This window comes from Leucopleurus acutus (assembly GCF_964270905.1).
Source record: "Leucopleurus acutus genome assembly, chromosome: 12".
Classification (NCBI taxonomy): domain Eukaryota; kingdom Metazoa; phylum Chordata; class Mammalia; order Artiodactyla; family Delphinidae; genus Leucopleurus; species Leucopleurus acutus.
In genome coordinates, this window is record NC_139154.1 from 65,225,476 (window position 1) to 65,238,253 (window position 12,778).

A 12,778-nucleotide genomic window follows, 5' to 3' on the forward strand; every position below is an offset into this window, starting at 1 on the left:
GCTCCACACTAAGAGAAGCCACTGCAGTGAGAAGCCTGCACACCGCAAAGAAGAGTAGCCCCCGCTCGCTGCAACTAGAGAAAGCCCACACGCAGCAACAAAGACCCAATGCAGCCAAAAAAAATAGAGTATCAGTCCTTACGTTTAAAAAATAATTATAATAAAAAAATAAAATGGACAGTAGAAAAAGTCACTGCTTAAAAAAGAAAATGAACTAGCCATCTAGAGGACTTCAGAAAGCTTTCTGATGCCCAGTTCCAGCCCTCCCCTGAGACCATGACAGATTCCTGTCCCGAGCTCCCTTGAGACACCCCTGTTTACTAATAACCTGCCTCCTACTCTGTGTTTGAGCTTCATGGGATTTCTGTTCCTTATAAATTCCTGACCACACAAGCCAACCTTTGCCCTTGGCAGAGTTGCCTGGGGGTTCTTTTCTTCAAAAAACTTCTACTTTAATACATAAATCACACTCAGGCATAAATTAGACTTTAAATCACCATACACATGCAGAACCAGCTACATAATTTATGGGGCCCAGTGTAAAATGAAACTGTGGAATCCTTTGTTCAAAAAGTACAGTTAAAGGTACTAAAAATACTTATAAAGCTTTTTCTTTTCTTCTGCAGTCTCTCTTTTGGCTTGTCGTGGTGTTTATTTGCTATTTAATGTCTAAGTAAATAAAAATTACAATATAAAATCCTTAGCATGAATTTTATCATTTCTCTTTATATTGTGCAATGCCCAGATAGAGAATCACCACAGTGACTGTATTTCTTGGCTTCTCCCAGAAGATGCACCCAGCTGGTCACAAGAGATGAGTCCAAGTCGCCCCCAGACACCGAGTTGTCTAATGGAGAACTCCATCAGGCACAGGATACTTCACAGGGCAAGTGCAGACCCTTATAAGCTCCTGAAGTCCCTCCCCGAGACTCAGGCCCAGCAACCTTGACAACTGCTGGGTCCTCCTTCCCACCAGCCCCCAGATCTACGCATTGTACCGAGGCTGGGGTCAGGAAAGCCAAGCCAGGCATCTCCCATTCCAACAGGCTGGCTGATCCAATCCACAGGAGACAGGTGAACCCCAGGGTCTTTAAACCTCCACACTGAGATGTGCCCAGTATCTGGTGGGTGAGAGACCCAAGCTCACCAAGTCACCTGCTGAATGTGCCATGGAGCTGCCAAGCTGAGCAGAGATGGCCACCATTATGGCCAGCCCTAAGATTCTACGGAGCATACAGACCCTCCCTGCATGCACACTGGGCAGAGGGCAGCAATGAGCACTAGTTGAGGGAAGGGAAGGCAGGGTCTTGGAGCACCAGGGTGCTGGGAAGCGGGTGGGCAAGAACCCAACCCAGGGAGATGGGTAGGCTTCGGGAATGAGTACTACGTGTGAGCCAAGGTCCAAGTCCCTGACACATGCTCCAAAGTCCCACTGGACTTCACTTATAAAGGACACATGCAAATATAAAATTAAGAATTTCCAGACAGTGGCTATAAAGCATTAGACCCCAAGTGCCAGGCTCTTCTGACATGGAGCTCTGTGTGACTGCACTCACCATACACCCATGAAGTTGACCCTCTACACATGAAAAAGAGTTCTAGACCTTATTAAATAACATAAGAACAAGAAGCTGAGACAAAGGAAGAAAAACAAACTTCACATACATATTAAAGAGCTTTAGAACACCCAGACCCATAGGTCAAGAATACCATTCACATCTCAGTTTGAGGACGAGCTAAAGAGCAGATGTCTCTACTCCCTTCAACACAGACTGTACAACTGACAAGAGGCTGTAATATGTATAGATAAATTGGAAATAGGTTGCTAAGCACTAAGTCAGGCTTTATTCCAAAGTGTAATGCCTTTAGCTAGTCAAAGGGTATTTCATGAAGACAGACTAATACCAGAGCAAAAAAGAGGAGGAGATATTACTGGTTTCCTTTGTCCTAATAACTCATGCTTTTATAGCTTAGAAATTCAACATGAGCTTCACTTCCTAGAGGCTTATAGAAAGAACTTCCTGTTGGCACTGGCTCCAAACAAGGCCTTTCGTATTTCTGGCATCTTTTGCTGGGATAAGAGATCCAGTCGACTTTCCAGAGTATTGGAAACCATTATTCTCTGATCACCACTGTAGACCTCCACACCTCCAGCCGCATCTGTAGCCAGTTGCACCCCTCTGTCAACTTGGACTTCCACACGTTTGTGGGAGACTGTCGTGTACTGAGGGATGGCTTTTTGCACTGCAGCCTCCACCAGGAGGAGGTCCTGTGGCCTGCAGCGTACAATCACCACAGGCTCCAGCAGTCGGAGCAGCCCCTGGAGCACGAGTTTATCCAGCAGCCCCTGGTAAAATACTGGGTCTGCCACGAGCCTGCTGAGTCTCAGCTTTGCATCATTCAGCAACTCTGAGACGAGGTCGTTTCGGGCTCTCAGGACTTTCAGCCTTGCCTGATTCCTCATGGCAGACATCTGGATTTTCTTCTGCTGCTCTATCTGCTTCTCTTTCTTCTCATAATACTCCATAATCTTCAGTCGCTGGGTTTGCACAAGGCGTCCTTTCTCAATGCTGAACTCTTCCTCAGCCTTGGCATCTATTTCTTCTGCCTTCTCGTTGGCTTCCTGCTCAATGAAAGCCATCATCTGCTTAATCTGCTTCTGCACATTGACATCACTCAGGGCCATGGCTGCTCCTGGAAAGGGAGGTGGAGGGAGAACTGGTGGACTCTCTGGTTCCTTTGACTTAGGGCAGAGTTTCAGGAGTGTCTCCAGAGTTCCACATTCTGAGCTGTGGAATGCATGAGGGGAGGAAGGATATAGTCAGAGTCCAAAGGGAAGGATCATGGAGACCATCTATTCATGAATCACTTGGAGGAAACTGAAGCCCAGAGAGGGAAAGCAACCTGTCCAAGGTCATACCCTAGTAGAACAGAGACCCAAACCTGGGTTCCCAGAGTTCCATTTCTACTACACTCACCACCTTTTTGTCATCAAATAATAATGAGATGATTAGGGCAGACCTCAGGAAGACTTCTCGTCAGCAATGGCTCAATCACAGATAGCAAGTGGAGAGAATGGAAATGCCAAATTAATACAAAAATGGAAAATGTAGGCACATTTTGGGTTGGAGAGGGCTGGGGAGAGTCATAAGAAACTTGTGGTTAAACAGGAAGGTTGCCTTGAAGCAAAATCCAGGAAGGTTGCCTTGAAGCAAAAAGATTTTTAGAGCCTCAACTGATTCAAAGAGACAGAAAACTCACAGGCAGATGGTGGCATCCTGGAGAGAACTGCAAGGTGGGAGGGGTTGAAGGTAGTCTTTTAACTGGAAGTGGTTTCCAAACCTAGATGTACATATGAATCACCAGGGGACCTTTCAGAAATACAGCTTTCCAGGCCCCACTCCAGACTACTGAATTAGTATTTCTGCCAGTAGGGTCTGGGAATCCATATCTTAAAAAGACTCCCTGGACCCTCCTGTACTGTTGGTGGGAATATAAACTGGTGTACTCACTATGGAGAACAGTATGGAGGTTCCTCAAAAAATTAAAAATAGGGCTTCCCTGGTGGTGCAGTGGTTGAGAGTCCGCCTGCCGATGCAGGGGACACGGGTTCGTGCCCTGGTCCGGCAAGATCCCACATGCCGTGGAACAGCTGGGCCCGTGAGCCATGGCCACTGAGCCTGCACGTCCCGAGCCTGTGCTCCACAATGGGAGAGGCCACAACAGTGAGAGGCCCAGGTACCGCAAAAAAAAAAAAAAAAAAAATTAAAAATAGAGTCGCCGTATGATTCAGCAACCCCACTCCTGGGCATATATCCAAACAAAACTATAATTTGAAAAGATACATGCACCCCTATGTTCATAGCAGCACTATTTACAATAGCCAAGACATGGAAACAACCTAAATGTCCATTGACAGATGAATGGATAAAGAAGATGTGGTATATATATATATACAATGGAATATTACTCGGTCATAAAAAAGAATGAAATAATGCCATTTGCAGCTACATGGATGGACTCAGAGATTACTGCACTAAACGAAGTAAGTCAGAAAGAGAAAGACAAATGCCATACGATATCACTTATATGTGGAATATAAAATATGACACAAATGAACTTATCTACAAAAAAGAAACAGACTCAGACATAGAGAACAGACTTGTGTTGCCAAGGGGTAGGGAGTGCAGGGGAGGGTTGGATTGGGAGTTTGGGACTAGCAGATGCAAACTATTATATATAGAATGGATAAACAATACAGTCCTATTGTATAGCACAGGAAACTATATTCAATATCCTGTAATAAACCATAATAGAAAAAAAAAAAAAAGACTCACTGGGATGCTTAACGAGCCCAGGAAAATGGTATATGAAAAAAATAAGACTAGCAATAAAGAGATGGAAAATATTAAAAAGAACCAAACAGAAAATTTGGAGCTAAAGAATACAATAACTGAATTGAAAAATTCACTAGAGGTGTTCAACAACAGACTTGATTATGGAGAAGAAATAAACAGCAAACTCGCGGACAGCCCATTTGAAATTATCTATTATTGTTGGAGAAGCAAATTTTTTTAAAGTGAAGAAAGCCTAAGAGACATATGGAACACCATCAAGTGGATTAATATATGTAATATAGGAGCCCCAGAAGGTGAAGAGACAGAAAGAACGGAGCAGAAATCTTATTTGAAGAAATAATGGCTCCAAACTCCCCAAGTCTGAGGAAGGAAACAGACACCCAGATTCACAAACAAAAATGAGAAAGGAATCAAATCATGTCACTAAAACAAATCAGTGAAACACAAAGACATCAAGAGAGGGGCAAAAAAAAGCTACAAAGCAGACAGAAAACAATGAACAAAATGACAATAGCACATCCTTCTTTATAAGTAACTATTTTAAATGTAAATTAAACTCCCTAATCAAAAGCTATAGAGTGGCTGAATAAATTAAAAACAAAACAAGATCCAATTATATGCTGTCTACAGGAGACTCACTTTAGGTTTAAGAACACACATAGGCTAAAAGTGAAAGGATGGAGAAAGATATTCTGTGCTAATGGTAACCAAAAGAGAGCAGGAGTGGCCATACTTATATCATATAAAATATATTTTAAGTCAAAAACTGTCATAAGAGTAAAAGAAGGACATTTTATAATGATAAAAAGGTCAATTCACTAAGAAGATATAGTAACTATAGATATATATGCACCCAACATCAGAGTACCCAAATATATAGAGTAAACATTAACAGAACTGAAGGAAGTAATAGTCAGGAACACAGTAATATTAAAAGATGTCAATATCTCACTTCCAATAATGAATAAACTATCCAGAGAGAAGATCAATAAAGAAACACAGGACTTTAACAATGATATAGATCAAATAGACCTAACAGACGACACAGCAAAATATTCCACCACCAGCAGCAAAACACACATTTTTTTCAAGCACAGTTTTAACACTCTCCAGCATGGATTACATGTTAGGTCACAAACAAAGCCTTAACAAACTTAAGAAGACTGAAATCATACCAAGTATCTTTTCTAACCACAATGGAATTAAGCTAGAAATCAGTAGCAGAAGGAAAAATGGAAAACACAAATATGTAGAAATTAAACAACACTCTCTTGAACAACCAATGGACCAAAGAAGATATCTAAAGGGAAATCAGAAAATATCTTGAGACAAACAAAAATGAAATACACATACCAAAACTTGGGACGCAGCAAAAGCGGTACTAAGAAAAGTTTATAGCTGTAAAAGCCTACGTCTAAAAAGAAAGATTTCAAATACGCAACTTAACTTTATATATTAAGGAACTAGGAAAAGAAAAACTAAGCCCAAAATTAGCAGAAGGAAGGAAATAATAAAAATTAGGGCAGAAATAAATGAAATAGAAAAATGGAAAAGAATCAATGAAACTAAGAGTTAGCTTTTGAAAAGATAAAACTGACAACCTTTAGCTAGACTAAGAAAAAAAGAAGACTCAAATACATAAAATCATTATACTGATGCCACAGAAATAAAAAGCATTGTAAGGGACTACTCTGAACAACCATACACCAACAAATTGGAAAACCTAAAAGAAATGGATAAATTCCTAGAAACATACTACCTACCAAGGCTGAACCATGCAGAAATAGAAAATCTGAACTTATCTATAACTAGTAAGGAGATTGAACCAGTAATCAAAACCTCCCAACCAAAAAAAAAAAAAAAAAAAAAAGCCCAAGACCAGATAGCCTCAAAGGAGAATTCTACAATTTTTTATTTTTATTTTTATTTTTTTTTGCGGTACGCGGGCCTCTCACTGTTGTGGCCTCTCCCGTTGCGGAGCACAGGCTCTGGACGCGCAGGCTCAGCGGCCATGGCTCACGGGCCCAGCCGCTCCATGGCACGTGGGATCTTCCCAGACCGGGGCACGAACCCGTGTCCCCTGCATTGGCAGGCTGACTCTCAAGCACTGTGCCACCAGGGAAGCCCTCTACAAAAATTTTTTTAAAAATTAATGCCAACTCCTGAGAACTATTCCAGAAAACTGAAGAGGAGGGAACACTTTCAAATTCATTTTAAGAGGTCAGCATTATCCTGATACCAAAGCCAGAAAGACACTACAAGAAAAGAAAACTGCAAGCCAATATCCCTGATGAATACAGATGCAAAAATCTCAACAAAATATTAGCAAACCGAATTCAATTGCACATTAAAAGAATTATACACCATGACCAAGTGGGATTTATCCCTGGAATGCAAGGATGGTTCAACATACAAAAATCAATCAATGCGAAACACCACATTAACAGAAAGAAAGATAAATCACATGATCATCTCAGTAGATGCAGAAAAGGCATTTGACAAAATTAAACATCCTTTCATGATCAAAAAAAACGAACTAGGAATAGAAGGAAATTACCTCTACATAATGCAGATCATATATGAAAAGTGCACAGCTAACATCATTCATACACAACAGTGAAAAACTGAAAGCTTTTCTTCTAACATCAGGAATAAGGAAGGCAAGGATGTCCACTCTTGCCACTTTTATTCAACATAACATTGGAAGTCCTAGCTACAGCAATTAGACATGAGAAAGACAAAAAAGACATCAAAATTGGAGAGATACAAAATCAACATATAAAAAGCAATTGTTTCTATACAATAAAAATGAATAATCCAAAGGAAAACTAAGAAAACAATTCCATTTACAATATCATCAAAAAGAACAAAATACTAGGAATAAATTTAACCAAGGAAGCTAAACAGTTGAACACTAAAAACTACAAATCACTGCTGAAAGAATTTAAAGACACAAATAAATGGAAAGACATCCCATGTTCATGGATTAGAACACTTAATACTGTTCATACTACTCAAAGTGATCTACAAATTCAGTGCTATTCCTATCAAAGTCTCAACGGCATTTTTTTAAGAAATAGAAAAAACAATCCTAAAATTCATGTGAAACCACAAAGAACCCTGAATAGCAAAAACAATCTTGAAAGAGAACAAAGCTGGAGGCTTCACACTCCTAACTTCAAAATATATTACAAGCCTACAGTAATCGAAACAGCATAGTACTAGCAGACAGATAGACCAATATAACAGAATAGAGATCCTAGAAATAAACCCACACAAATACAGTAAAATAATCGTCAAACAAGGGTGCCAAGACTACACAATGGGAATAGTCTCTTCAACAAATGGTACTAGGAAAACTAAATATCTCATGCAAAAGAATGAAATTGGACCCTCATCTTACATCATATACAGAAATCAACTCAAAATGGATTAAAGACTCCCGTATGATCCAACAATCTCACTTCTGGATATTTATCCAAAAGAACTGAAAACAGGATCTCAAAGAGATATTTGCATTCCCATGTTCATTGGAGCTTTATTCACAATAACCAAGAGATGGAAACAACTTAAATGTCTACTCATGATTGAATGGATAAAGAAAATGTTGTATATACATTGAATGAAATATTATTTTGCCTTAAATATGACAAGGAAATCCTGTCATATGCTACATAATGGATGAACCTTGAGGACATTATTATGCTAAGTGAAATAAGCCACTCACAGGAAAAATACTGCATGATTACACTTAAATGAGGGATCTGAAGTAGTCAAATTCACAGAGGCAGAAAGTAGAATGATGGTTGCCAGGGGCCAGGTGGAGGGGAATTAGAAAGTTGTGTTTAATGGGTATAAAGTTTCAATCATGCAAGGTGAAAAAGAGATCTGCTGTACAACAATGTGCATATAGTTAATACTGTACTGTACACTTAAAATTTTGTTAAGAGGGTAGATTTCATGTTATGTGTCTTTTACAATTAAAAAAAGGGAGGGGCTTCCCTGGTGGCACAGTGGTTGAGAGTCCACCTGCCGATGCAGGGGACACGGGTTCGTGCCCCGGTCCGGGAAGATCCCACATGCTGCGGAGCAGCTAGGCCCGTGAGCCAGGGCCGCCGAGCCTGTGCGTCCGGAGCCTGTGCTCCGCAACGGGAGAGGCCACAACAGTGAGAGGCCCGCGTACTGCAAAAAAAAAAAAAAAAAGAAAGAAATAAAAAGAATGCTGTCCCAGAAAGATGCACCATTCACCAAGCTTGGTGGAAAAACAACCCCGTGTTTCTGACAAAGACCAAGACTTCGAGTTCAACCTTACAAACTGTCATTGGAAGTTAAAAAGAAAATGATTTACCCCACCCATTCCCACTATTTTAGGATGTAATTTTTCTTAAACTGCACTTTTGTAAACAGAGCAAAACATTCTCTGCTCCTAAATAAGACAAGTCCATTAAATATTTTTAAAAAAGGGCTCTCTGGGTAACCCTGCTAATCACCAGCTTTGGAAGCCACCATGAATGAAAGCAGAGAGAGTAAGAGATGCAGGAAGTCCCAGGTTAAGTGTGTAAAGGAAAAAATGTACCAGACAAATCCTTACCAGTCCACTGCCAAGGGCCAGCCTTTGCTCTGGCGCCGGGCGTCTGTAGGCAGAATGTGGAACTTGGAACACGCACTGGAACCTGGCACTGTTGCTTCCTTCTTTCTGCAGACCCTCACAGTTTGACCAGGCAGCTCGAATCCAAAGAGCCAGACTGTCAGTGGGGAAGGCGGGCCAAACCAGCCAAAAGGAGGCCAAGAGGAATTTCCTTGGCACAGAGGCCTCAGCTGGGGGCTACGCTTGCATGCCCAGAATCTCAATTAAGTTGGCACATGGTGGGCCTCAGCTCTGGGGTGGGCTCACCTTAACCAAGCTGTCAGAAACAGGTATGTATGTGAACCCAGGCAGCCAGTTTATTAAGTTACTAGTGAAAAATACAGCTGTCATGTTGGCAGGTCATGGCCCTCTTTTCCTGTATGTGAGTCGCCTGGGAAGCCAAATCCAAAGGTTGTTTTAGTGAGAAACCAGAGCAAGCAAAACTTGCCAGACAGCCTTTCAGAATGCCACACCAGCCACAGGGGCTGGCATGCTCTGGTCCATCAGGGAGGACATCCTCTCCAAGCCCAGACAGGGCTTAAGGAGGCATCGCCGGCTTCCACAGCATGGTTGCTGGAGTAAGACTGCTGGAATTCAGATCCTACTTCTGCACTTAACATTTGTATGACTTTGGGAAAGCAGCTCATGCCTTGAAGCCTCAGTTTCTCCATCCGTAAAATGGAAATAATAATAGCATGCACATCATAGGATTATTGTGAGGCTTAAATGAAAGAAGTGAACGTTTAGCATGCTGCTAAGCACAAAGTTAATCTTCACGCTTGGTAGTTACTGTCATTATCAGCATCACTAGTACTATATTATTACTAGCTCTTCCCCTCCGCTTTAAGCCTCATCACAGTCACTCTCTGTGTGTACAGAGTACTTATGACTGATTTGAGTTCCACTCCCTAAAATAAGTAGAAACACATCCTAGTCTTGCTTCCTTATATTCAAATTAGGAGCCCTGCATGGAGTTTGGGAACCTCCCGGCACTTCGTGGCACATTCACCCATGGTCTCAGGTGGCCAGCCATATCCTTGGTGATGGTAGGTAAAGTCCTGGAATTCCAGGGCTCTTGGGCTGAGGCTGGGGTAGAGTCATACCACAGCCTGTCACAGTCTCTGAATCTGCAGTCCTGAGTTCTCATACTTCTTCTGACTCCCACTTCTACTCAGTCTATCAGTGCTGGGACTTGAAGGCAGCTGCAGGGTGGGGCAGGGCTAAAAGTCAGGAATTGAACAAGTAAGTGTCTCTGCATGAACTCGGGTGCCCGAGTAATGTGTCTGGCAGATGTAACTTCCAGTCTGTCTGGGATGGGGATTATGAGCCCACTTGAGCCTGTGGCTTGAACAAAACAACAAAACGAACTTAAGAAATATGAAACACACGTGTCGGCTCTTGCACAAGGGCACAGGATTCTCCATTCAGATAAGGCAGGCTTGCACTGTAAGTGGCATCCACCCTGCCCATGTTTGGGGCTGGGGGCAGATCTAGAGCTCTCCAAGACAGTCGTACTCCCATAAACTATTCAGTACTGGGCTTCCCTGGTGGCGCAGTGGTTGAGAGTCCGCTTGCCGATGCAGGGGACACGGGGTTCGTGCCCCGGTCCGGGAAGATCCCACATGCCGCGGAGCAGCTGGGCCCGTGAGCCATGGCTGCTGAGCCTGCGTGTCCGGAGCCTGTGCTTTGCAACGGGAGGGGCCACAACAGTGAGAGGCCCACGTACTGCAAAAAAAAAAACAAAAACAACTATTCAGTACTAGGGTTTCTTCATTGCCCCCCAGACACATCAGGCTCAGTCTTACCTAACAGCTCTTGATCTTACAGTTCTCTCAGCTACAATGCCTTCCTCTGCTCCTCTCCACTTACCTAAATCCCACCTACATCTTCAGCCCAGTTTGAGCCCCACTACCTCCTTGACCTCTGGACTCCTCCTCAAAATGACAGCATGGCCTATTTTCCAGATATAATTCAGAGCTGGATTTGGAGTCTTCTGATGCTCTAGTTACCTTCCTTCCTCCAGGAAATTCCTTGAGGACAAGAATCTCTTTCCCTAGCAGGGGCTGGATGCAGACAGGCACTGGTTAAACATGAATTGATTGGATTAAGGCCCTGAGGCTGGGGCGGGTGTGTGTGGGGTACTTTCTTTTTTACTGTGAAATGTAATACACATTCAGAAAAGTGTATGGCTTAATGAATTATTATGAGGCAAATATCCTGTAACCAGCACCCGGGTCAAGCAGCAGGACATTGCCAGCATCCCCAGAAACCCCTTCTTACGACCTTAGGGAAGAAGACATTTCAAAACTGATGATTTTGTACTTGTAGGCATAAGAGGCATTCTTAGAGGAAGTGTGGGCTTGGAAATCTCTCTTCCCCGGCCTCACCTGTGTGATCCAGTGTGCACCTTGGGGAATCCTCGTCACCATTAGCGGGAAGAAGGGGTGGCAGGCGTGCTTGGTGGGCAAAATGTGTCCGTCACCCTGAAGCCCTGCCCAGACCCTGAAGCAACTGTTCCTCATTCTAGCTGGGATTTGTAAGTAAGTCTGAGGGTGGATGTGTCTGGGTGTGGGCTCCGTAACCCTGGCTGAAAGAGAAGCAGCGCCAAACCAGGGCCTCCAGACACTCAGACATTACAGCGTGAGGAAGGGAAGGGGCTTTCCAGAGCTCGGAGCATGGGGCAACTTGCAGGGCCCAGGAAGTGGGCGAAGCAATTTAGAATACTAAATTTAAATACTAAACATGTGGGAAGGGGGACTTCCCTGATGGAGCAGTGGTTAAGACTCCATGCTCCCAAGGCAGGAGGCTGGGGTTTGATCCCTGGTCAGGGAACTAGATCCCACATGCATGCCACAACTAAGAGTTCTCATGCCATGACTAAGGAGCCGGCAAGCGGCAACTAAGTAGCCCACCTACTGCAACTAAGGAGCCCACGTGCCACAACTAAGGAACCAGCAAGCCGCAACTAAGGAGCCCATGAGCCACAACTAAGGAGCCCACTGGCCTCAACTAAGGAACACACATGCCACAACTAAGGAGCACACATGCCACAACTAAGGAGCCTGAGAGAGTCACAACTAAGGAGCGCACTTGCCGCAACCAAATAAATAAATAATTTATAAATAAGTATGTGGGAAGGGGGCATTCCCTTTTCTTTCAAGAAATATTTGTTGAACATCTACCATGTGCTAGGCACTGTGTAGACACTGGAGATAGAGAACAAGCAGACACCAGCCCACCTCCCAAGCCTACGACGTCATGAGGGAGATGTACAGGTAAACAGGAAATCACACTACAGTGTGATCTGTTAGGAATCAGCAGTTCCAAGAAAGCTAAGCAAATGAAGGGATCCAATCCCTAAAAGCCCCTCCCCAGCTCACCATGGGCTCTTTTATAATGAACTTCTCTGCAACCAGGTAGACCATGTAGTGGGTGGTTTGGGACACACCATTAGTGACCACGCATGTTTTAACTGGAGGCAGGTCACCTGGAAAAGGTTAGCCAGTAGACAGTATTCGTGAAAGAGGATTTATCCAAATAGGCAAGAATCGATCAAGCTGTGATGGATACCTGACTCGAAGCAATACCTTGGGGTTTCCAGAGAGGACTTTGGTTCAGAAATATGGAAAGGTACCTGCACCCAACATGGGATGGGATAAAAGCCAGGAGAGCACACAGGCTGTGTGGCCACAGGCTTCAGCTGAAGGAGTCGTCCTCTGAGCAAGGGGTCAAGCTGGGAGGGAGAAGTACAGATGGGCACTGAAGAACAAACAATTCTGAGAAGCAGGAAGAG

At 43.3% G+C, this 12,778-nt stretch overlaps 1 protein-coding gene across 1 annotated transcript; it reads right to left on the reverse strand.

Moving 5' to 3' along the window:
* Positions 1–1,788: 1,788 nt before the first annotated feature.
* Positions 1,789–2,686, reverse strand: ATP6V1E2 (ATPase H+ transporting V1 subunit E2; the record flags this gene model as incomplete). The annotated part of the gene is made up of 1 exon (XM_082852320.1): positions 1,789–2,686. One exon carries the CDS (start codon positions 2,684–2,686, stop codon positions 2,006–2,008), a length of 681 nt encoding a protein of 226 aa, XP_082708446.1. The 3' UTR covers positions 1,789–2,005.
* Positions 2,687–12,778: the final 10,092 nt, after the last annotated feature.